Source organism: Aphelocoma coerulescens, chromosome 28, assembly GCF_041296385.1.
Source record: "Aphelocoma coerulescens isolate FSJ_1873_10779 chromosome 28, UR_Acoe_1.0, whole genome shotgun sequence".
Taxonomy (NCBI): domain Eukaryota; kingdom Metazoa; phylum Chordata; class Aves; order Passeriformes; family Corvidae; genus Aphelocoma; species Aphelocoma coerulescens.
The window spans coordinates 1,951,866-1,975,827 of NC_091041.1; the positions used below are offsets into that span (position 1 = coordinate 1,951,866).

Here is a 23,962-nt window from a genome sequence, read left to right on the forward strand (position 1 = left end):
GGCCATGGGCATGTGGGTGTAAAGGTGGGTGCTTGGGGGGTGCAAACCCATGGTGTGGGGGCACAGACAATGGTGGGCAGGGGGTGTGGACACAGGTGCACACATGCACAGGGAAACATGGATACACCTCTGGATGGGCCAAGTCAGGGTAGGGACAGAGAGATGGACAGCTGGACACTGAGGCTGGCTGTGCCCCCACCACCTCCTCAGTGCCTTGGCACTGCCAGACCATGCCCAGTGGCACCCCCAAACCATTCTTGGGGGACAAAGCACTCACAAGCCTCTCCTGGGCTCTGGGTGAGGGCACTGGGCATGGGGGCTGTTGCATGGCCCTGCACCCCGTCCTAAACCCAGGCTGGGGCTGGATCCCTGTGTCCCCAGTCTCATTCTTCGCCCATTGAGGACTTGCCACAGGCAGGGTGGCCCTGCCAAAGCCCACTGTCCCTCCCTGGGGGACTGCTGGCCACCTTGTGCCTCAGTTTTCCTTGCGCCCTGGTGGGTGGGCACCCCGCCACAGTCTCCCTGATAACCCCATCAGTATTTCACTCTTGGCAGTACGTGGGCACTCACTCTCTGAGGATGTCATGGGGTCCCAGCTGGGATTGTCGGGGCCAGCTGGCTTGTGCCCAGGGGAGGGCTGGGGGTGGCCTGGCATTGCCCACCCCTCAGTGCTGCCCCATCCCCATGGGATCTGCCCCAGCCCTGCCAGCAGGGTTGGGTGGAACCAGGCAGGGTGGGCACTTCACCCCATCACCCATCTGTCCTTCCACCTGTGCACCCACCCACGTGTTTGTCCATCCACCCACCCCACCACCCACCTGTCTGTCCTTCCACCCTCCTGCCTGTCTGTCTGTCTCTCCCTCCGTCCATCCACCTACCCCGGGGGTGGTCCCCGGTCCTGGGCACAGGGACATGCCTGTCCTTTGCCACTGCGGTCCCCAAGGTGGTGGCCACTGGGTGCTGTGGGGTGCCGGTGCCTGAGCCAGGGGAGTGGTACCACCTCCCACGGGTGACAGGAGACACGTTGCCATGGTGCTTGGTGCCACTTGTCCTTTTGGAGCCAATAAAGGTGCCCGTTGCCCTGGGTGTGGAGAGCAGGGCTTGACAGCAGCGGGGGACAGGAGCTCACTTTCAGGAGCAGAATCCAGCTGTGCTCCAGCCCTCCACTCAAAAATGCTGAGGCCTTTGCAGCCCCTCTCGCTCCTGGTCCTGTTCGTCCTCACTGCCACCACCCAGGGACAGACTGGTAGGTGCCCCTGTGATGCTCTGTACTGCTGTGCCTGGGGAGGTGGCCAGGCCCTCCCAAGGCATTGGATCAGCTCCTGGGAGACCTTTCCAGTGGGACCAGTCTGTCCCAGTGCTCCAACAGTAACTTTTGGGAGCAGAGCAGAAAGATCTGGAGACACCCATCCGCTGCCCCAGTGCTCGCCACTGTGCTGGGGGCGGGTGAGCTGTGTTGGGGGTGGCTTCCTTGGTACCCAAGGGACAGTGGGAAGGGGGCACAGTGAGTGTCTGCCAATGTCCCATCTCATGGGGGTTCCCATCCCCTGAAGGATGTAACTCCCCTGAAACTGTCCCCATCCCCACCTTTTCCCTTCCCTGTCCCCTGCCCATGCAGACACGGGCCCCAAGGTGCTGCAGCCGTGGCTCATTGGCGTCACGGCCGTCGTCGTCTTCCTCTTCATCATCTTCGTGGTGCTGCTCGTTAACCGGCTCTGGAATCTCAGGAGGCGCAGGTTGGATTGGTTGGGGGCCGGGGGGTGCTGGCCGGGGGAAAACTGCGTGTAAGGTTGCCATGGGCTGGAGACAGGGCTGTCCCCGGGCACCGTTCAGCCTCTCTCTCCCCTCGCAGGGAGGAGAACGACTACCCGGAGACCCTGGCGACTGACAGGTACCACAGCCCGGGTGCTGCGGGGCGGCACCGGGACCCCCCCCCCCCAGCACCGGGGCTCGGACTCCCTCGAGAGTTGCCACGTTCTGGAGGTGCCATGGTGGCTGTATGCCCTTGGCATGGCCGGAGGCGGCCGTGCCGTGGTGCCCGCGTGCCCCTGGCACGGCCGCGGTGCCGGTGCAGTGCCCGGCTGACCGACGTTCCCTCCCTTCCGCAGGCTGGGGCGCTCCGGCCACGTCAACCCGGCGGCTGAGGACTGGGATGAGCTGAGCGACGACAAGCAGCAGAGCAAGGCCACGTCCCTCTGAGTCCCCCCGGCCCCCTCTGCCCGCTCCGCAGCACCTCCGACGGGCGCCGCACCCTCACCCCGTCCGCGGGGCGGGAATCCGCGCCGGGTTTCGGCGACAGCCGTGGCCACCGTGGCACCTCCCGCCCTGCGGCCGCCCCGGCTATGACCAAGACCCGGCGCGGATCGCCCGCTCGCCGGAGCGGAGAGGGGTGGGCGGCGGCTGGGGACGGCAGCGGGGCTTCCCCGTGTCCCCCAACCCTGGGCCCGCGGGGGGTCCCGGCCGCGGGGGGACGAGGACAGCCCCCTCCCTAGACGTACCTAGTAAAGGTCCCCAGCCTGCCCCGAGTCAAGCGTGTGGTGTCACCGTGCTGGGGAGGAGGGTGTGCGGCACCCCCGGGTGCCACTAGGGCAGGGGACAATGGCAAGTTCCAAGCTGCCAGACCTCAGCGACCTCGGCAGGGCGAGAGCCGGTGTCCGTGTCCAGCCACATCGCTGCCCGACAACCCCGGACCGAGGGGTGGGCACCGAGGGGACACAGGGGACTGGGGAGCACCGAGGAGGTCCTGAGCAGTGCTTGGGGACAGGGACCGTGGGGACCGCGGGGACCGCGGGGGTGAAGCGCAGCTGCGGCCAACGCCGACCTACGGGTGAGGACAGTGACGTCACGCAGCCAGGCGATGACGTCACGCGCACGAGGCGGTGACACCCGTGGCCGAGGTCTGGAAGCAGAGCAAGCGGCAGAACCCCCCCGTGAACCACGGCTGCCCCCACCCATGTCCCTGTCCCCACCCTGTCCCTGCCACCCCGCGGCCCCGCCTGAGGCTGGGGGTGCGCCCTGCGGGGTCCCAGCTCTGTCACCCTCCTCATCCGGCCCAAGAGCAGTAATGGGTGCGGGTCCCTCCTCTGGGGTGATGGGTGCCTGGCTGGGCTCTGCTCTCCCCAGTGCCCCTCTTCCTCCGCTGGGACACCCCTGTTCTCCCCGGTTGGACGCTGTGCCTCAGTTTCCCCCGGGGGCTGCAAAGGAAGGGCGGAGGCGAGCTGGAGTTGAAGCATAGCTTGTTTAATTTTTATACATTTTTTTTTTGTCTTTTTTTTTTCCTTTTCATTTTTTAATCTTTTTTTGTGTGTCAGTTTTTTCTTTTTTGTTTTTTTCTTCTTTTTTGTCTCTTTTTTCTCTTTTTTGCATAGGGGGGGGAACAACAACAACAGAAAAAAAAAAAAAAACAACGGAAAAAAACCCAAAAAACAAAACCAAAACAAAAGAAACAAAACAGAAAAGAAAACCAAAAAAAAAAAAAAACCCAAAAATCCGTATCAGGGTCAGTAAGTGTATGTAGGCAGGAGCGGCGCTATCGGTAATGGCTGCGTACAATGGTATAATCAAATATCGTGAAGCACCAGGGAGGCGAGCGGGGGCTCGGGGGGGGTCATGCGGGGCCAGGGGGCGCGGGGGGCGCAGCGGGGGGGGCCCGGCCCCGGCTCGCGGCCCTGGTGCGCTCGCGGTGTGTATCGGCTGCGGCAAAGCGAAAGCGAGAATCCGGCGAACGAGTAAAATATAACTGCGGGGGGAGGGGGCACCCCCGGCCCCCCGGGGGGAGCGGGGACCCCCCGAAAAGGCGGGCGGGGGCAGCCGGCGGCGCGGAGGCACTGCGGCGGGATTTTTGGTTTGGGTAAGAGGCGCGGTCCGGCCGGCTGCCGCCTCGGCGCCTTTTTGGGGCGGTTTCTCTCCTTTTGCCGCTCTTTGCCCGGGGGTGGGATTTCCCCCCCACCCCGGCTCCACCTCCCGCCTGTCCCCGGGCATCGCACGGGGCGCCCAGCGGGGCACGGGGGCACCCAGAGCGGCACCCATGGACCGGGGCACCCGTGGGCAACACCTGGAGCACCCAGAGGGGCATCCGTGGCTATCTCTCGGGGCATCCAGAGGGACACCCATGGGCATCGCCTGGAGCACCCAGAGGGGCATTCGTGGGAATTGCTCGAGGCACCCTGCGAGGCACCTGTGAGCATCACTTGGGGCACCCAGAGAGGCCCCCGTGGCCACCACCTGGAGCATCCAAAGGAGCACCCAGAGGTGCACCCATGGGCACCCGGTGGGGCAGCCGGTGCGGCACCCGCGGGTGTCACCTGGAGCACCCCCAGTGACACCCATGGGAGCCGCACAGGGGACCCAGAGGGTCACCCATGGGCATACCCGGGGCACCCATCACCGGGGGCACCCATCCCAGCCGGTGGCGGGATCCCGGGCAGGGGTGGGGGGCAGAAAGCAGCAAATTCCAAACTCTGAGTACAAAAAAAACAACCAACCAAACAAACAAAAAAAGAAAAACAAAAGAGCCCAAACCCCACCAAACAAGACATATATATATATATATATGAGATTTTATATATATATATATTCCTTTGCGATTTAAAGTACCTTAACTGTGTGTGGGCCCGCGGGCCCGCGCCCCCCCCCCCCCCGGCCCTGCAGCCCCATATATATATATGTGGAGATATATATATATATGTACAGGTTATTTGTTTTATTTATAGGTCACAAGGACTATTTTTAATTAATTTTTTTAAGCCGACGAGCCCGACTAAAAACCCTCTAGGAGAGACTGTAGTGCATGAAACCCCCGCGGTGATTGTCGAGCGGAGCCCCCTCGTATCCCCATCCTGCGGGGGACCCCCCCCGGAGCATCCCCAGGGATGGGGTGTCCTCCACCCCGGCTTTGCGCTCACCCCGACCGTGGCCATCGAGGCCGCCAGAAGATAAAAAAAAGAAAGGAGAATTATTAAAAAAATAGAAATAATAAAAATGAGTGGTGCCCCCCCCCAGGGAGGGACCGGGGGGGTGTTGCATATTCCCTTTGGGCAGAGCCGGGGGTGCGGCCCCGGGGGGGGTGTCGGGGGAGCAGTGCAAAGACCCCGGGGGCGCGGGGGGCTCCCCGGCCCCGCAAGGGGAAGCCCCCGGCCCGCCCCCCCCAATGCCGCCCTACGGGCTGGGGGGCGTCGAGTTGATTCTTTTTTGCCTTTTTTAATATGGTTTAAGGTGCTTTTCTTGCCGAGGGCGGGTTTTGGGGGGCTGCGACCGCAGCCCGGCCGGACTTGCTGCCGGCCCGGGGGGTGGGGAGGCAGCAAAAAGGGGGCAGGGGACGGTCCCGGTGGGGTCCCCGCGGGACGGGGGCTCCGGAGCTTCCTCGGGGCGGGGGGGCCCAGGCCCGAGGGGCGCCAGCGCCCCTCGCCTCCCCGGGGCTGGCCGGAGGGGCTGCCCCGGTGCCCCCCGCTCCCTCCCTCCGCTCTCGCTGTCGCTGTCACCGCTGAAAAATGCTTTTTTTTTTTTTTAATATTTTTTGCTTTGAGCTGAGCCTTTTCCAGCCTTAACCCCCCCCCCCAATTTTTTTTTGTTTTTTTGTTTTTCTATTTTTAAAAAAAATTCTCTCTCGTTTTTTTTTTTTTTAATTTTGTCCTTTTTTTCCCCTCTTTTTTTTAAATTCTATTTTTCATTCCTCCCCCCCCTAGCTGGACGCCGCCCCCGCTCCCTCCTTGCATTGTCCTTGCAGAAATCAATACTGCACCTTGCATAAAGAAGCGTCTCCCAAGGCTCCTCCCAAAGGGTCTGGGACCCTCAAACCAGCCTCAACTGTGGGCGAAACCTGGCGGGACGCGACCACCCCGTCACACCCCACTAATACTTTTAGACACCAAAAAAAAAAAAAAAAATTAAAAAATTAAAATTAAAAACTGTTGACGACGACGTTTCTTCATGCCCGCGCAGCAGCGATGCCGGTGCCACCCGCCCACCGGTGTCACGACCCGCATCAGTCCTCAGCCTCAGGGAGGTTGGGGGGGTCTCTCCAGCCGGCGGAACGCTGGGGTTTTAAGGCAAATCCTGGGTTTTTAGGGGGTGTCGGGCCCCTGCTCGGCAGCGGGCACAGCAGGGAGAGGCGGCGAGAAGGCACCTCCTGCCCTTCCCTGCTGTGCCAGCCGGACCCCCGGGACTGAAGCCGATGGGGTGGAGGTGGGGGGAGGCTGTGACCCCCCCTGACACCAGCCCGGGGGGGGGGGCACAGCTACATTCACACGGTTCCATTCCTGTCACGAGAGCAGCTGGGCTCAGCCCTCCTGGCCCTGCGCCCCATTGAAAACCAATGAAAAAGTGGGGGGTCCCCTTAGGGGGGGGTGGGACCCTGTGACCCCCCCATAAGGATCAGCCCTGCGGGTCTCCATCCCTGCTCCTCCCCGCACGCACCCCACCACATGCCGCTCAGTCTTGCCGCGCCCGGACACTGGGTCCCCCCCGAGCGTTCTGGGGGGCTCTGGCCCGGGGGTCCCTGCCGCCTCCCGCCTCGCTGCCTTTGGTTGCTGGAAGCAGAAAAAACAAATAAAAACCCCCCAAAAGGGAAGGAAAACAAAGAAAAGAGAGGCAAAGCAAAGGGGTGGCCGCCCCCCCGGCCGGCCCCCCCCCCACAGCTATTGCATATTCCGGTGTGTTGGCGCAGAGGATGCATCGGTATTACCAACTGGAAGACGTTTCTGAGGGGGAAAATCGGTTAAAAAAGAAGAATAGAGAGAAAAAGGGACTTTTCCGGCCGAGAAGAAGCCATGCAGGAGGCGAGGGGGGGGCAGCGGCCCCCGGCCCCCCCGGCCCCCCGGGAGCCCCGGGCATGCAGCGACTCCCTCGCACTGATATCGGGTCCAGTAATACTTAGGCTTCGAAGGCAAGGCACATCATGTGGTATAAAATTTCGTGCAAATTAGGAAAACATGGATTTTTTTTCTTGTGTGTGTTTTTTTTTACGGCTTTTTTTTTTCTTTTATACAGATTTTTTTTTGTTTTTTTTTCCTCTTTTTTTTTCTCTTTTGCTGAAGGGGAAGGTAGAGCCGGTTAATAGAGTCTGCCATGCACAGCATCAGCCAGCCGCGGCTGGGTTGAGCCAGGTCACCAGATCCTGTTAAAGCACCATGCAGTTTATTTGTCTTTTTTTTTTTTTTTTTGTCTTTTTGTCTTTTTTTTCATGTGTTTCTTTTCTCAGATCTTTAAAAAAAACAACAGGTTTCCCTCTCCGCCAAGCGCTTTTTTTGTTGTTGTTCTTTTTTCCTTTTTTTTCTTTCTTTTTTTTTTTTTTTGGTGGGTTTTCTCCTTTTCTTGTCCTTTTTGATTATTTTTCTGTCTCCCGGGATTTCCTGCGTCAGCCCTTTCCCTGGTGCCTCGTTGTGCCGTCCCGGGGGGGTGGGAAGCGGGGGGAAGCGGGGGCCACTGGGATGGGGGATGCGATGCCGGTGGTCCTCGGGGCGGCTCTGGGTGCCAGGGGAGGGGGCCAGGCGGGTGGCGACGGTGGCCTCGGTGGCATCCCCGGCTCCTGGACATCCCACGGTGGCTTCTCTCCATCACCACCCTTCGGGTGTCCTCTGGGCCGGAGATCCTTTGGGGACCAGTCTCCTCATCTCGCTGGGGACAGCGAGACTTTCGTCCTCTTCCTCCTCCTCGCCTCGGCCGTCGCGGGGGTCCCTCTGCTCTAAGGCACTGCCACGTCCCTGCGTCCCCTTCCCGGCCACGCTGTCACCGCACGGGACGGGGACGGCCGAGCGCTTCCTCCCGCGCTGCCCCCGGCCGGGGGCTCCTCCGGGGAGGCCGGGACCCCTCCCCGCTGCAGTTCAGGCACTTGACGCGGGGCTGAGGGCTCCGAGGGACTCCGGGGGACTTCGAGGGGCTCCGGGGGGCTAGCTCTGCCCTCTCCCTCGCTCGGGCTTCTTTGCTCCATCCTTTTGTATCCAAAAAAAAAAAAAAAAAACCCAAAAAAACAAAAACCAAAAAACAAAACAAACCACCAAACCCAAAAACCCCAAACCAGCCGTCCCGGCAAGCCAGTGCCGGGGACTCCACCTCCTCCTCCTCTTCCTCTTCCTCCTTTTTTGTGATTTTGTTTTCTTTTCTTCTTTTTCTTTTTTTCTTCTTCTTTTTTTTTTTTTCTTGACGATTCCCTCTTAAAAGTGCATTTCCTACAAAATGTGCAACACGAGCGCACCCTCCCCTGCCTCCCACCTGGTACCTGTCCACAGGAATGCATAGCTCAAACACACGGACGCAAGCCCCCCAGCCCCACGGACCCCCCGGGCGCGGGGACACGCCGGGGGACAGAGGGACACGGTGGGAACACACGGGGCCGGGGCCGGGGCCGGTGCAGGCTTGGGGGAGGAAGGCGACCAGAGGGATGGTGACCGGTGCCCCGGCGCGACGGGTGGCCGCCCGGGAACCATGAGGGCCGGGCTGCGACAGTCCCCATGCCGTGTCCCCGGTGGAATCGGGGTGCCACCGCCGCTGTGACGTTTGGGGTCGTAGTGGGAGAGTCCCGACACCGCGCGGGAACCGAGGTGCCACCGCCGCCGCGACCATCTCTGGCCGTGCCCGTGCACTCTCCGTGGCCACAAGCCCCCTCCTCCTGTGCCACCCGCTCGAGCCACTGTGCCACCATGTCTCCGTGCCACCGCACCACCGTCACCGTGTCACTGCAGCACGGTGCCGCCCGTCCCCGAGGCGCTTGCACAGCACGGAGCATCATCACCCGTCCCGACCACGAGCGCGCCCGGTCCGCGGGGCTCCGGCAGCAGGAGGGGTTCCCCCACCCCGCCCCGCCGTGCCCCACCCCAGCCCCGGGGCCCCCCGAGAGTCTGGGGCCGGGGGGGTCGGCGGGGGAGGTTTTGATCTTTTTTACTCACATAGAGGCAAGAACGAGAGAGTCAAAGCCGTTTGCATATTCGGCGAGCGGCCGGCGGGGCTCGGCGCCGCGGCCCTGCAGCCGCTCCGGGAGGCATTGCTGGCACGACTTGTGTCAGGTCTCAGCGCGGCGCCGGCCGACGGGGTAAATAATAGTGTTTTTTTCTTTTTTTTTTCTGTTTCTTTGTTTTCTGGCGCATCGCCGGGGTGGGGGGAAAGGTCCTCCTGGGATGGGTTGTTGGTTTGTTTGTTTTTTGCTTGTGTTTTTTTTTCTTTTTTTTCCTTTTTAAAACAGTTTGACCCTTTTCCTTCTTCCTTTCCCTCGCTCTTTCCTTCGGGTGTGGGTTTTGCTTGTCGTCGTCGTCGTCGTCGTGAGGCCGCGCTCTCCGTCGTCACCGCAAGGCTGGGCCTGGTGCTCGGGGACGGGGATGTTCCTCTGGGGGTGCCTAAAGCAGAGGAGAAGGGAGGCGAAGGGGCGGCACGGCGGCGGTTATCCCAGGTACCAGGACTGCCGGGAGAGAGGAGAGAGGCCGGCGTTAGTGCTCTGCCCCGCGGAGCTGCTCCGTCCCCCGGCCGCTCCCCACACCCCGAGACAGCTGTGCCCGCGCTGTGCCCTGCTCGGCGCACGGGGCTGGCGTCCCCACTCCTGCACTGAGTTTGGCCGTCCTCCGCACCGCGGCCACCCGCGTTCCCCCGGGGGCCGGTCCCTCTGCACCTTCACGGCAAAGGCGACTCTCCCCAAGGACTGGTGCCGCCTGGGGACAGGTAGGGGGGTGGCACGGCTGGGGACCCCGCGAGGTGGCCCCCTGCCACCCTCCCATTGTTTCCCCCCCCCCCAGCCCCAAGTTCAAGTTCATTCCCGATTACCTCATGTCTGGTTTCCGTTGGAAACGAGACAGCTCGGGGCCGCTGCTTCCCTTAACCCTTCCAGGCCCCGCCACACATGACCAGAGCGTGGCAGGTCTCAGCCGCTCCTCCCGGGACACCGCCTCCTTCCCCCGTGCCTCAGTTTCCCCAGGCAGAGCATCCTTGAGCCCTGGGGAGCCTCCCTGAGCATGACTGGGGACATCCATACACAGGGACCCTGGTGTCCTGGCACTGAGTGGCTGCAACCCCCGTGTCGGGACAGGGACTCTGGCCCGCTACTCCTACAAGGTTCTCCTGGTGCTGTCCCAGGTCTCCTCTTTAGGGACCCGAGGCCCTCGGAGCACCCACACCATGTGCAGGACTGAGGCAGAGTGGGGGTTGTGATCAGAGCCGGGTCCCCCATGTTTTTGCCCTGGAACGGCACAGCACCCTCGGGTGTCCCAGCTCATGGTTCCCAAATCTCACAGCCTGGCACAGCACAGCACCCCCGGGTGCCGTGTCACCGCTCACAGCCCCCAAGTACCCACACCCTGGCACGGCACAGCCCCCTGAGTACTCCCCCCCAGCCAGGGCAGCAGCCCAGGGTGCCCCAACAGGGCACCGTCCACAGCCCCATCCCGCTGTCCTGTCACCCGTGTCCCCCACCAGGCAGGACTGCAGCCACCGCAGCTGCCCCTGCAGGGAATGCTGAGGCCAAACCACTCATGTCACAAGTGAGGCCAGGAGCTGCCACCCCTGTCCTGGCACCATGGCATTGCCTGCAGCACCGATGCCAGCTCCAGAAGCCAGGACTAATGGAAAGCCCCTGGAAAGGCGCACACAACCTCCCGCTGCAGCTGGAGTGGCCATGGGCACAGCCGGACGAGAGCAGGTGGCGGTGCCCGCACAGAGGGGGACACATGGCCCTGCTGCTCCTCCTTTGGGGATGTTGTTGGCACCTAGGCAGGGTGCCAGGTGGTGCCAGGCAGGGTGCAGCTGGAGCATGGCAGTGACCTCCCTCTATGATGGAGGACTCATGGTGGCCCTGAGCCACCAGCAGTGCCCAAGGCCCTGTAGTGCCCTGCACTGATCCGTAGCGAGGATGCCATGGCAGCAATGCCCATGGGCCACAGCGGTGATGCCAAGGCAGTGATGCCCACAGCAGCAAAGCCGGCAGTGGCAGTGCCAGAGCTGCAATGCCGTGGTGGTGATGCCCACGGTGGCACTGCACATGGAAATAACCCCACAGTGGTGACATACACAGCAGTGATGCCCAAAGTGGCAGTGCCCACAGTAGCAATACCCATGTCCACAATGCCTGCAGTGGCAACGCCAGTGGTGGCAATGTCCATGGCAGTGATGCCACTGCTGTGGTGACACTCCTTGTGGGCTCAGACACAGCAGCGATGGCCATGGCAGCGATGGCCACGGAGGTTACATCCACAGCGGCAATGACCCGCGGCAGTGACGCCGCAGTGGCAATACCCACGGTGGTGATGCCCACAGCAGCAGTGCCCACAGGAGCAATAAACATGGCAGCAATGACATGGCAGTGATGCCATGGTGGCAAGGCCCACGGCAGTGATGCCATGGTGGCAATGCCCTCAGCAGTGATGCCATGGCAGTGATGCCACGGCAGGGACGCCATGGCGGGGATGCCCACATCAACAATATCACATCAGCGACAGCCACGACGGCGATGCCAGCACTGGCCATGCCCACGGCGATGCCCACGGTGATGCCATGGTGAGGGTGCCCGGGGCGAGGGCAGGAGGGTCCCCCCAGCAGCATCCCCTCTCTCACCTGTGCCTGATAGATACTCCCAGGATCCCTTGGTCCTAATCCCACGAAGGAACGGTTCGCAGGGGGCGTGCCTGGTGCAGAGTAGGCTGGGGAACAAACGAGAGCTCGTTAACGGGGCTGTGGGTGGCACTGCCATTGTCCCCCCCGGGGCCAGGCCCGGCCCTCTCCCTGGCACTGCTGGGACGGAGCTCCCTGGCACCCGGCGCTGGCGACCGGGCGACGTCCCTGGCTGTGACCTGATGGCAGGCGAATGGAGCCCAGGGGTGCTGCACCCAGGGGTGCTGCGCTCGGACGGTACCACCCGTGGTTTTGGGACGATGACAGGCTGGGGGGGCGAGGTGCCCCGGGGTGCAGGCGCAGATGGTGCTCCCGGCTGTGCCCGCGCTGCGGCTTCCAGAGCTGAGCTGCCACGGGGAGAACGATGGGAGCCACCAGTTCCACTTGGCCACATCACCCTGCTGCCACCGCCATCCCTCAGCTGGGGGTCCAGCAGTGGGACCTCCAGCCCTGCTGAGCATCTGGGTGCAGCCCTGCTGGAAGCAGAGTGCTGCCAAGGGGAATGGGGGACTTGGAGCCAGCTGCAACCCTTGGGGACAGCCAGTGTCCCCCTAACACATCCTTCCCTGAGCCTGCAGGAACTTGCACTCCTCTGTCCCTCCCCAAGGCTGTGACCCCATTATCAGCCAGGCCACCCCATGCCATCCCATGCTGTCCCCTCCAGATTGTCCAGGCTTTGGCTCCTCCACGCCATGGGATCTCCACACCTGCTGACCAGCTGCTGGCAATCAGCCATGGCCCATTACTCGGGGACAGGGTAATGGCCCAACCAGGCAGGGCTCGACTGTGTGGGGACACAGCAGCCACTTGGGGTAGCATGTCCCATGGGTACAGCACGATGGGAACAGGAACAACTCCTCACAGAATGTGGCGACGGCACAGTGTCCCACCACTGCAGCACATCCCCCAGTGCCAGTCTGGGGTGCCTCTGGCTGCTGGGCCCAGCACCCCGAAACCCTCCTGGCCAAGGCACTTATGGCCCTGAGGTGGAGTGGGGGGCAAAGAGTTTGTCAGCCACCGTGCTAACGAAGATCCCAGGTGCCACCTGCCAAGGGCTCTGGGGGACCCACACAAAGTCCTTTCTCTGGTGTCACTTCACATCCCCACGAGACCAGAGTCCCCAGCACCGAGGACCCCCATGGCAGCAAGAGTACGACAGCCCACACAGCACACCAGGCACACTGTCCCTAGTCCCAGTGCCACCCGCGTGCCAGCTGGTCCCCGTTCCCGGCAGCACAGCCACCACCATGGTGGGATAAACAGACACAGAGAGGCCACGGCCTCCCCCACAGCACTGCCCACACCGAGGGTCTGGGCAGGACACTGGTTTGGGGAGCCCTGCTGTGGCTCCACTCACACTCAGAGGGACATGGGGCTCGAGCTGGTCCCTGGGACCAGCACGGGACCCCCTGGCTCAGCGGCCACAGCAGCCACTTGCCCAAACCCTGTCCACTCCGACCTGCCTGAGACCCAGCAAACTCATGGCGTGCCAGCTGCCGCCCTCTCCCCGGCTGCGGGGAGGCCACCTCCACCAACATCCCCCCAGCACCGGGATGGGGGGACTCCCTGGGGGGCTGCGAGAGGAGGGGGCCAGCCGGGCCGGGGAGCAGGGTGGGCGCCGCGGGTGCTTACTGGGTGATGTCGGCGAGGTCGTCCCTCCCTCGGAAGTTGTCGTGGTGGATTTGGTGTCAGGAGAGACGGCCAAGCGGGGCATGCCGGGGGGAGGTGGCGGCGCCAGCATCTGCGTGGGCAGGTAGTGGCTGGGCACTTTCACTTGACCACTTCCATTTAACTGGGGACAACACAGACAAAAAACAAACAGCACAAGCCATTAGGACACACGCACACCAGCATGGCCGGGGAGCCCCGGGGACACCCCCGGAACAGGCACGGGGTGTCCCTCACTGCAGACATGAGTTTGTTGGGTCTCAGAGCAGCCCTGAATGGTCGGCATTGGCAGCAGGCAGGAAATGACGGCGGGACAGGAGGGATTTGGGGGGCTGTAGAGACAGAGGCCCCATGGGAGTCATGACCCACAGTGGCACATGCTGGAGCCGGGGCACTGGGACCCCTCTCTGCAGTGACAGGGGGGTCTCTGAAGCACTGCCCGGAGGGGTAGGGGCACCCAGAGCCTCCAAAAACTCCTGCACCAGTGCTCTGTGCCCAACCCGGCCGTGGGCTGCTCCTGATCCGGTGTCCATCAGCCAGCACTGAGCCACTGCACAGGGGAAGAGCGGCCATGCCCCTCACCTTGGCATCAGGCCCTGCTGGTGAGGGGAAACAGGCAAGCGGTGGGCAGAGGTCAGAAGGGCTCCCCAAGAGCTCTGCATCTGGGAGGACAAAGCAGGGCACAGGATGGTGTGGAAGCAGGAACACTCCCAGGCTCCAGCTTCGGGTATGAAGGGTGCCCTTCATGCGGTGTGCGGGGTGCTGGGGCATGTGCTGTGTGTGGGGGTGCTGGGTGTATGGGGTGATGGTTTGGGTGCTGCATGCACTGGGTGCTGCATGTGCACGGTGCTGGTTGCATGGGTTGTTTGGTGATGGAGCATGGGATGTGGGGTCCCGGGTGTGTGGGGGGTGTGGGGTCCCGGGTGTGTCGGGTCCCATGTCTGTGGGGTGCACTGGGTGCATGGGGCGCAGGCCGCTGTGGCAAGGGAAGGCCCACAGCAGCACAGTGTGGCTCTGCCATCCCCGCGGGCACACTGGGGACACGGGTACAGTGAGGAGCTGACGGGTCACCCGTGGGCTCTGCAGGTGGATGGGGCACGCCAAGCCCATCACTCTCCTGGACACGCTGGCGGACGGTGACTCTGGGAGATGGTAACACACCCCTGGCAGACATCTCGCTCCCCCCCGACACCCCAGCTCCGGCTGACGGCTCAGCCCCAGCACCCCAACACCCGCGGTGCCCCCGCGCCGAGCCGGGGCACAGCACCTCCATCGCCGGAGACACGAGGTGCCAACACGCAGCAGGCGCAGCAGCGCTCCCGAACCAACGCACGGCACGGCTGGAACTCAGCCCCAGCGAACACCCCACCAGTGCCACCGGAACACCCCGACCCCCCCGTGCGGCGGCAGAGGTGACGGCGGCGGTGGCCGGTTGGCCGGTCCGGGGGACTCTCGTCGGGCAGCCCGGCTGGCAGCAGCCCCCGGTGCCCACGGCGAGGCGAGCGATGGGTGCGGGGAGGGGGCTGCGTCCTTACCGGTCCGGGCTGCTGGTTGGACGGGTCGCAGGCCAGCGAGACGAGGTCTTTGAGCGGGTCCTGCGGGTTGAGATGAGGCGGATACCGGATGGCCGTGTGCGGGAAGTAGGTGGAGGCCGTCTGGGGAAGGATGGAGGTGGTGGGGAAATGCAGCGCAGACGATGGGTGCGGGCTTCGGGCGATACCTGCGGGAGACAGCAAAAGGGGACACACACCTGTGTCACTAGCTAGTGGCTGCCCTAGCCCCTCGACCGCTCAGCGCTCACTCTGTGCCTCGGTTTCCCTGGCAGGACACTCACCACTGTGCACAGCGATGACGGGACGGTGGTGCTGCGTGAAGCTGCTCAGCCGGGGCGAGGAGTCCTGGGGCGATGGGCTGTTGAAGGGGGACTTGTCCATCTCTGTCTTCTTCACGGTTGGGGAGATGCCTGGGGAAAGTGGGGTGCAACGTCAGGACCTGCCATGGGACCCGAAATCCCACGGCTGCTGCCATCTCAGTGCAGTGCTAGGGGACCCCATTCCGGGGGGCAAGGGGTACCCCGGGGTCAGGGTGGGCGTGGGGAGGGTGGTGCTGCGAGTGTGTGTGCCGGCAGGAGGGTGAGCACACGTGTGGGCACCTCTGGGGCTACCCACAGACATGCACATGCACAGGGGGTGTGTGAGTGTGCACACAGCTGTGTGTATGAATGTGTGGGTGTGTGCTGTGTACCAGCACAGCTGTGTACCTGTGTGTGTGTGTGTGTGCTGTGTACCAGCACAGCTGTGTACCTGTGTGTGTGTGTGTACCAGCACAGCTGTGTACCTGTGTGTGTGTACAAGCACAGCTGTGTACCTGTGTGTGTGTCCCTGCACACCCGTGCACAGGTGTGACCCTGCAGGTGTGTGCACGTGGGTGCACACAGCTCTGTGTGTGTCCCACCCTGGTGGCACAAGTGGGTGCCCTCACGTGGTGACCCTGCAGCCTCCACATGGCACCCATGTCCCCTGGCACATGGGGCTGGGGGCTACAGGAGCTCCTGGGGAGGCAGAGAGGTGCCAGCATGGGGGTGACCTCGCCAGAAGCAGTGGCTGCCCGGGTCCCCGAGGCCACCCCGGGGCATGGGGCTGAGCAGGGGGGTTGGCAGGCGCGTTAATCTCCCACTGCCGTGGCTTTAGCTCTGGCCATTTGGCCCGGGCCTGGTAATGGGCTTAGCCCGTTCTCAGCCGGGCGTTAGGAGGATTTCCCAGAACATCCCGTACAGGATTGCCAAGCCCACCCCCCCCGCCATGGCTGAGCCCCTCTGCCAGCCACCCTCACCCCTGCCCGGGTCAGGCCACTGGCAGGGGACAGATGCCCTGGCACAGCTCCCTCCTGCCTCCACGCACCACTTTGGGGAGGGGGCTGCACCTTCCCCAGGACCCCCCGTGCACCAGCCCCATGGGGCAGGATGGGGCACAGTTCCTGCACACACAGCATACAGTTCAGGGGCTGGACCTGCATCCCCCAAACCTCCTTCCAACAGGATCGGTACCTCCAGCCCCCCAGCTGGGCACCCCCAGGCTCTGGCAGGGCTGGGGGCTGCTGTGGAGCCCACCCCGGTGCTGGGTGAGGCAGGAGAAGAGCCAAGGGAGGAGGAAGAGGAGCAGCTTCTTTGCCTGCACCTCGGGGCGTGGGAGCTGCTGTGCCAGCCTTGCAGCATCGCTTTAATTAGCCCAGCCCCCCCCCTTTCTTAATGAACAGCTAATTGGGGCTGTCTAGACAGGAAAGGGAAAAAAACCCACCAAGCCAGAAAGCTGTCCACAGCAGTGTGGGGCTGGGGGAGGCTGGTGTGGGGCTGGAGGCTGGGTTGGCCCTATAGAGAGAGCCCATGCTGAAATGGGGGGCCCCTGTAGCAACACTGCAGCCCCCACAGAGCCCTGCCCAAAGTGGGGGGCCAGAGACACACCTGGGCACCTATGGAGAGCCTGTGCCTACATCGGGGGGGGTTGACAGCAACCCCACAGATCCTTGGAAAAACAGGGATGTTCTGGGGGACTTGAGGGTGGCACCACAGCCCCCACAGCCAGTGTGTGCTGTGACCTGAAGGCCCATAGGGACACCAGGGCACAGGCAGTGCCCAGATGGTCACAGGGGGTTCTGGCAGTGGTTTGCGGAACACTGGGAGCAGGATGGGGGCCCCGGGGCACTGGAAGAGCACTGGTAACGAGGTGACACCAACCCCCTTCCATGTCTTCTGTCCAGTTGCGGCTGCTGCTGGTGGGGGAGTTGGAGGAGGTGTAGTACTCGCCCCCAGGGCTGGTATCGATGTCATCCTCCATGGACCCCGACTTGTGCCGTTTGCTCCTGGGGACAGGGAAGGGTCACAGAATCACGGATTGGTATAGGTTGGGAGGGACCTCAAAGCCCATCCAGTGCCACCCCTGCCATGGGCAGGGACACCTCCCACTGTCCCAGGCTGCTCCAAGCTCCAATGTCCAGCCTGGCCTTGGGCACTTCCAGGGATCCAGGGGCAGCCCCAGCTGCTCTGAGCACCCTGTGCCAGGGCCTGCCCACCCTCATAGGGAAGTGAACCCATCCAGCCCTGCCCTCTGGCAGTGGAAGCCAGAAGTGTCCTGTCCCTCCAGGCCCTTGTCCAAACTTCCTCTCCAGCTTTCCTGGAGCCTCTTTAGGCCCTGCAAGGGGCTCTGAGCCCTCCCTGGAGCCTTCTCTTATCCAGACTGGACACCCCCAGCTCTCCCAGCTTGTCATGGGTCAGTGCCAGCCCGTGGCAGGATCTGGCTGCCCCTGTCCTTCCTCATGGCTGGGCTCGGGCTGGCCCCAGCACCGCCCTGGCACAGCCCCGGTGGCACCTACCCACTGGAGGAGGTGCTGGGCAGTGTCCTCCTCATGCCGGTGCTGGAGGGGTTCAGGTCATAGGCCAGGTGGCCCTGCAGCTCCCCCAGGGAGAAGTTTGGCCCCGTGCCCGTCACCACCGGCGCTGTGGGGAGAGAGAGGGGGGTCAGGGGGGCCTGGCGGGGAGGGAAGCCCCAGCCCACTGTGGGGTGGGGGGGCTGTTGGGACACTGGTGTGCCCAGGCAGCGGGGGCTTGGGCTGTGGCATCACAGTGACACTCACTCCGGGACACCTGGATGAGCTCGGTGACACTGAACACCCCCGAGGTGACGAAGCTTTCCTGGAAGTCTGTCGAATCTGTGCGGGAGAGAGGAGGCTGTGCTGAGGGGACAACAGGAGCACCCCTCTCATCCTGCACTGCCTTGTGGCAATGCTTCAGGGCACCCCAACACCCCCAAATCCCCATCATTCCCCCTCCTCAGCCTCCATTCCACTCCCTGCTCCAGCAAGAGACCACCTGAACTGGTCCCCTCTGCCAAAGACGCCCTGGAGCTGCTCAGTGCCTCAGTTTCCCTGTGGCTGAGAGTGCTGGCAGGGCTTGGGGCTGCACCCCCACCATGGGACCTCCATGGCAGCTGCTGTCCCCAAGGGCTGTGGCCTCAGTGGGACTCTGCTGGGTGTAGGACAAGGCTAAGGCTATGCCCAGCTCGCTGCAGGTGCCAGGCGGAGGCTGGCTGGGGCTGGGGGACACCAGAGCCATAGCATGGGGGGCTTGGCTGTGTGTCATGGGCCCCCCTTTCCCCCCATGGCAGGTACCCCAGGGACAGGCTGGGGTGTCCCTTGTCCCCTTGCCCAAGCCCTGCCCACTGCGCTCACCCAGCGTGATGGGTTTGCTGTCCTCCTGGTCCGAGCCAATGCCTGTCCGGGGGCTGCTGCTTTGCTCTGCATCTGCAAGAGGAAAACCCACCAGGGTGAGCCCCCTGTGCCAGTGTGAGCCTCCATGCTGGTGTGAGCCAGGGCTGCCCACCAGCTGACTGCCCCCTCGTTGCCCTGCTGGGGGAAACTGAGGCACAGGCTGCCCAGCAGCTCTCACCACGCAGTAGGGCCACCACCAAGCTGGCATATCCCCAGTCACTGAGGAACAGTCACCGACCAGCCCCTCCTTGCCCTCCCCGCCAGCGACAGGAGCACGGACAGCCCCACATGCAGGATTTGGGCACCGATGCCCGCAGGGGGGAGACCCCCGGTGCTGGGCCGGGTGATGGTCACCTGGCCCTGCTCCAGCCTGCTGCCTGCTCTCCTCTCTCCAGCCACATCCGTGACCCAGTGCTGCCCCACCAGGCAGCGTAACTGCAGCATGGCATAACCTGTGGCACCTTGTCCTGCCTCTGCCCAGCTCCTGGAGGGCAGCAGGGCTTGGGGCAGCACCTGCGCTGACCCCTGGAGCCCCGTCCGGCCCTGCTCTCTCTTGGCTAAAAATATCCCAGCTCAGATGCTGAGCTCAGCAGCCCTGGCACGGCACAGACACGGCAGTCAGGAGCATCCTTCCTCACCTGGCTGCTCCCAAAGCCCTTCCATGACTTTTGCCATGTATTTCTCCCCCATACTCCTTCTTCCCACTGCTTCTCCAGCCTCCTCCCACCCCCTGGCCTTCGGCATTTCTCTCTGGCAGTCTTGGCAGATGTCGGGAAAGGGCTGAGACAATCCAAAAACACCATCAAAACCACGCAGCTGCCACTGCCGGCCCATGTGCCCGCCTTGGGATTTTTCCCTTTCCCCCTGTTTTTCTACCCCCTTTTTTTCCCCTCAAGTCCCTTGCACTCACATGTGGCTCCCAGGCTGGTTATCCTTGGCTGGGCAAGTTATCCATGTGGGCACCATGCCACCACCCCCCACCCTGACACCCCTGTGTGCTGCCCACCTGGCACACTATCCATGGGGGCAGTGGGACTGTGCCACCTCCCAGCCTGACAGCCCTGTGTGCCCACACCCCCTTGGTGCTGCTCAACACCGATGCCGAATCAGCCATTTTGTCTCCCTGCCCAGCTGCCGCGTTCCCCTCCACCCACCCCGTGCCAGCCTGGCACCACGCTGGCAGCCCCATGGCATCCTGCCTTGAAGCTGCTCCCCACCACCAGCCCCTCCCGTGCCCGCACCCCTGGCTCCCTCCAGGCAGCCATTTTAGGGAGCAGAAACTCCCCCTGGAGACGGGCGCAGGGTTTTTTTTCCTTCCCTCCTCTCCATTTTTCTTTTTCTAACCTTATTCCCCCATTTTGAAGCGGCCACGTGCCCAAGTATCGGGGCACGGGTGGTGGGAGTGAGTGGGGCACAAACCAGCTGGGACAGGGGGGAGTGGCAGCGGGGACCCCCCGCGCATCCAGGGGCACCGCGTGGCCGGACACGGCCCCTCCTCGCCTCTAAAAACAACAAATCTGGCGGCGGCTCTGGAAGTGGTTAGTGGTGGAGCCCGGCCAAGGCGCGGGACGGAGGCTGGCGGTCACAGCCTGAGGCCGGCCCGGCTCCCCACAGCCCCCCACCGTGGCCTCAGGGCTCCCTGGGGCCCCACTTGCCTCCCAGATAGCACCCACTTGCCCAATCCTGGGGTGCTCGGCCTCTGGGTAGCCCCCCAGGCTGTGCCCTCGCCTGGTACCTCTGAGGCGCCCACACAGCCCAGGGACCCCCACCACTGCTTGTCCTGAGGTGCCCCACATGGACCTTTGCCCACACCGAACCACTCCAGTCTGGTCCCTGTTCCCCCAGGGCACCCAGGCACTAACCCTGGGTGCCCCCCGGGTGGGCCTCATGTCCCTGTACCCCCACACCGTCCCACGGCACCACCCTGACCCAGCACCGCCAACGCCACCTCACTGACCCCCCTTCCCAAGGGACACCCCGGGGACCTGCCCCCAAACCGAGCACTCCGCTCCCACCCACAGCAGCCCGAGGAGCAGCGGGGACTTTCCCGAGCTCGCAGGTTTGGCAGCAGGGCCGGCCCCTCCCTGCACCCTCGTGTCCGGGCCGATGGAGGCAGAGGGTGCGAGGCCGGGGCCGCGGGCCCGGTACCCCCGGCGCTCCTCGTGGCTGGGCGGGCGAGCCCGCCAGCAGATTTCTGGCTGCCTCCTCGGCGGGGCGGCCGGGCCAAGCGCTGCTCTCACCGCCATGTGACGGCCGCCTGCGCCGGCTGGCGCGCGCTAAAATGGCGAAGGGAGCCCTGGGCTCCCGGGCCTCGCTCCCCACGAGGGGTGTTTTGGGGAGACTCCAGATCCAGGACCCAACAAGTGGCTCGACTGCACCAGAGAGGAGAAAGAAGCCTGTAAAGCTCTCCCCATGCCCCCGCTGCTTCGGTGATCCTGTGCCCTCCACACCCCCTCGGAGGGCCGGGATGGGGGATGGAGGTGGGGGTGGTCCTGCTGCCACATTGTGGGGCGCTCAGGGGGGAGGGGGTTCAGTGCCAGGGTCGTCTCCGGCGAGGTGGAGGAGAGTGCTCAGTGCCCAAACAGGTCGATCCAATCTCTTTTTTAAAAATAGCCAAGTGTGTGCCCGGGGGGGGCGCGGGCTGCCTGGGCTCCGGGCCGCGCTGGCAGCCTGGCCCCGTGCCACCCATTGAATTACGGATCCCGCACCCCGGCCCTGCTGGCTGGCACGGTGCCCCCGGGCCCCACAGCGACACCCGCCCGCGGTCTCAGCGCGTGGGAACGACCCCCGGGCAGCAGGGCCGGCCCTGGGGGGTGTCACTGCAGGCCGGGTGCCCCCCGGGGCTGGCGCAGCCGCGGGAGAGCCCTGGCTCGGTGCCCGAGCGCTGACGGTAACAGGGCACGGTGTTACCGGCAACGGCGCGGGCGCAGGCGCAGAGGCTGGAGGATGCCGGGGGCTGGGGGAGCTGCTGGCGCCGGTGTGAGCAGTCCCAGCCCCCCATCGAGGGCAGCAGTCTTCCTCCTTCTTCCCCAGCTCTGCCAACTGAGAGCAGGAGATGGGCGAGGGTTCAGCACTGCTGCCTGCAGGCTTCTGCCCCGTGCCTCAGTTTCCCTTGGGGGCTGGCTTGGGGGGGAACTGCCCCCATGTTCCGTGGCCACAAAGCCCCAGCACCTGCTCAGGTGTCACTGCGCTCCTCCGGCTGGCCATGACCACAGCGAGAACCAGAAGGGCCCAGAGTGAACAGCCTGGTCAGGATGGGAGACGCCTGGAGACCGGAGGGAGCCAGTGTGCCGTGGGGCAGATCCTACTGCAAGGGCTGGGGCGAGCGAGGCTGTGGGAGGGTGTGATTTGGGGGCCCTGCCTTGTCAGAGCCCCAGAACGCCTCGTCCCAGTCCCACAGTGACCCCCAGGTCCGAGCGGCACTGCCCGTCTCGCTGCCCGTCCCACCGTCCATCCCTCTGCCGCCAGGCTGGGGTGGCCCTTACATAAACCCGGAACAGTCCTGCTTGTGTAACCTCCTTTATATAATACCCTGAACCGCCGCGTGTGCCGGGTAAATCCTGGCTCAGCCGGGCCGGCCGGCGCGCCGGGGCGCGGGACGCCCCCTCCCCGCTCCTTATCCCGCCCCGCCCCCAGTGCCCCCCGCCATGCCCGGAGCGCTGCGGGGTCGTCGGGGTGGGGCGACTTTGCTGGGCCTTAGCCACGAACGCTGCGGGGGCGGCAGCTCCTCCTCCCTCTGCCGAGCGAAGCCCCGGGGAGGTCCTGGCCGGAGGCATCCCCCGAGGTGGCGGGGCGGTGGCGGGGGGGACGGACGCGCCCCGCTGCCACGTACGCCGGCCGCGGCCAGCTGGCCCGGGCGGGAGCCTGGGAGGCGCGAGCACGTTGGCCGGCGGCTGCGAGCGAGCGGCGCTGGGAGCGAGCGGGTTTGTCCTCGGCCGACCCCGGCCGGCACGGGGAGATGGCAGCGGCCGGGGGGAACCCCCCCAGGCGGGCGGCGCGGCCGCCCCCTCGCTCAGCCCTGCCAGGCCTGGGCTCCATCCAGGGCTGCCGGCGCCCGCGGAGGCGAGCGGGGACAGATGGCAGCGGGCAAAGGGATGGGGAGAGTGGGACAGACAAAGGGAAGGCTGAGCCCCCCCCCCCTTCCCTGGGACTCTCCCCTGCGGGGTGCTGGCATCCAGCCGCTGCGCCCTGAGCTGGGGGCACCTGGGGGTGCAGCTGCTGGGAGGGGGTGGGAGAGAAGAGAGACGGATGGGAGAGGGAAAGGAGAGAAAGGAAGGGAGGGAGGGAGAAAGGAAGGAAGAAATTAAAGTGGAGAGAAAGGGAAAGGAAAAGGGACAGAGACAGGGAAAAGGAAATATGCTGCCACTATCTTTCTGCCCATCCCAGCCCCATGGCAGAGCCCCACAGCACAGCCAGCCTCCCCCCAGAGTCCCATGGGCCCCCACCATGGCCCCTCCGATGCTCCCCCAAAACCAGCCCCTGCCTCACCACCACGCAGGGCTGCGGCAGCAGGCTCAAGCCCTTCCCAAGGGCCAAGACCCCAGTGCAGGGGCCAGTGTGACAGGGGACCGACCCCATGCCCCAGCTGGCAGTGCCAGCCCTGATCGGGGGTGCAGGGGCACACCGGGGGCTTGCCGGCGTCTGTTCTCCCCCCTCCCGCGGCCACGGGCGGGAGAGAGCACCGTGGGCATCTGCCGCCCCAGCTGTCCCTTGCCAGCGCAGCACGAAGCCGGGCACCCGGCCAGGATGGCAACTGCGGCCCCGGGGAGGGCACGGCGCTTGCCAGCGCGGGGGACGGCGGGTGGCGAGGGCGGGGGACGGCAGGTGCTCGTGAGAGCAGCTCGCTCATCTTTTATTCATCGGGCGCCTAACGGTGCGCGGAACCGCTCTGGCCCCTTGTCCCCTCCGGCAGCACAGGACGTGGCACCGTGTGCCAGGTCCCCGGCAGGCACCGCTCACGCTGCCGGGGCCGCCGGGCTGAGCACGGCGCAACTCGCTTCATTGGTGACGCGGGGCCGGGGCTGGCAGCGGGCACTGCGGGGAAGCCGTCCGGCTCCGGCACGCAGCCGGCTCGGCGCACTGCGGGAGAGCCGGGGAAGCCCTGACCTCCCCAAGGTCGCCGGCACATCGATCCGGAGAGCTCGAGCACATGGAAACCGCCCCGGCCGTGCCAGCGCCAGGCTCGCAGCGGGGCCGGGCTCGGGAACGGCGGGACCCCGGGCAGTGACGCTGCAGAAGACAGGGGTGGCGGGGGCGTGGCACCCTGGGGAGCCCCCTCCCATCCCGCCTCTGCAGCACGCAGCTCTGGGGGCAGGCACCCAGCCCCTGCGGATTCTCTGCTCTCTCGTACACTCGTGCCCTTTCCCGGGGGTCTCTTCCCGGACTTGCTGGGCTCTGCCTACCTCGTTCCCCTCAACCCTGGTGTCCCTGGCTGTTTAACTGCGAG

At 64.4% G+C, this 23,962-nt stretch overlaps 2 protein-coding genes across 5 annotated transcripts in view; one reads left to right on the forward strand and one right to left on the reverse strand.

Annotated features, from left to right (window-relative positions):
- Positions 1–1,028: 1,028 nt before the first annotated feature.
- Positions 1,029–2,485, forward strand: SMIM24 (small integral membrane protein 24). Its single transcript, XM_068997170.1, has 4 exons — positions 1,029–1,246; positions 1,619–1,736; positions 1,853–1,891; positions 2,109–2,485. The coding sequence occupies exons 1-4, from the start codon at positions 1,030–1,032 to the stop codon at positions 2,197–2,199; spliced, it is 465 nt and encodes a 154-aa protein (XP_068853271.1). The 5' UTR covers position 1,029; the 3' UTR covers positions 2,200–2,485.
- Positions 2,486–3,023: 538 nt separating this feature from the next.
- Positions 3,024–23,962, reverse strand: part of NFIC (nuclear factor I C) — a 45,134-nt gene continuing 24,195 nt past the window's right edge. For 2 of the 4 annotated variants that reach the window (XM_068997352.1, XM_068997350.1), the window contains exons 3-11: positions 18,478–18,549; positions 17,884–17,958; positions 17,623–17,746; positions 16,988–17,112; positions 15,089–15,217; positions 14,790–14,974; positions 13,219–13,378; positions 11,530–11,615; positions 3,025–9,388 (exon numbers count right to left, since the gene is read on the reverse strand). In XM_068997352.1, the coding sequence (XP_068853453.1) occupies positions 9,371–9,388; positions 11,530–11,615; positions 13,219–13,378; positions 14,790–14,974; positions 15,089–15,217; positions 16,988–17,112; positions 17,623–17,746; positions 17,884–17,958; positions 18,478–18,549 (974 nt within the window). In that variant the 3' untranslated portion in view covers positions 3,025–9,370. Of the gene's footprint in view, positions 9,389–11,529; positions 11,616–13,218; positions 13,379–14,789; positions 14,975–15,088; positions 15,218–16,987; positions 17,113–17,622; positions 17,747–17,883; positions 17,959–18,477; positions 18,550–23,962 lie in introns of all 4 variants that reach the window. The other 2 variants (XM_068997353.1, XM_068997354.1) reach the window with 2 other exon arrangements.

Coding starts and splice junctions, on each gene's coding strand:
- SMIM24 (XM_068997170.1), top strand. CDS start 1,030: ATGGTGCTTGGTGCCACTTGTCCTTTTGGAGCCAATAAAGGTGCCCGT. Junction 1,737..1,852: donor TGGAATCTCAGGAGGCGCAG/GTTGGATTGGTT, acceptor CTCCCCTCGCAG/GGAGGAGAACGACTACCCGG. Junction 1,892..2,108: donor GAGACCCTGGCGACTGACAG/GTACCACAGCCC, acceptor TCCCTTCCGCAG/GCTGGGGCGCTCCGGCCACG.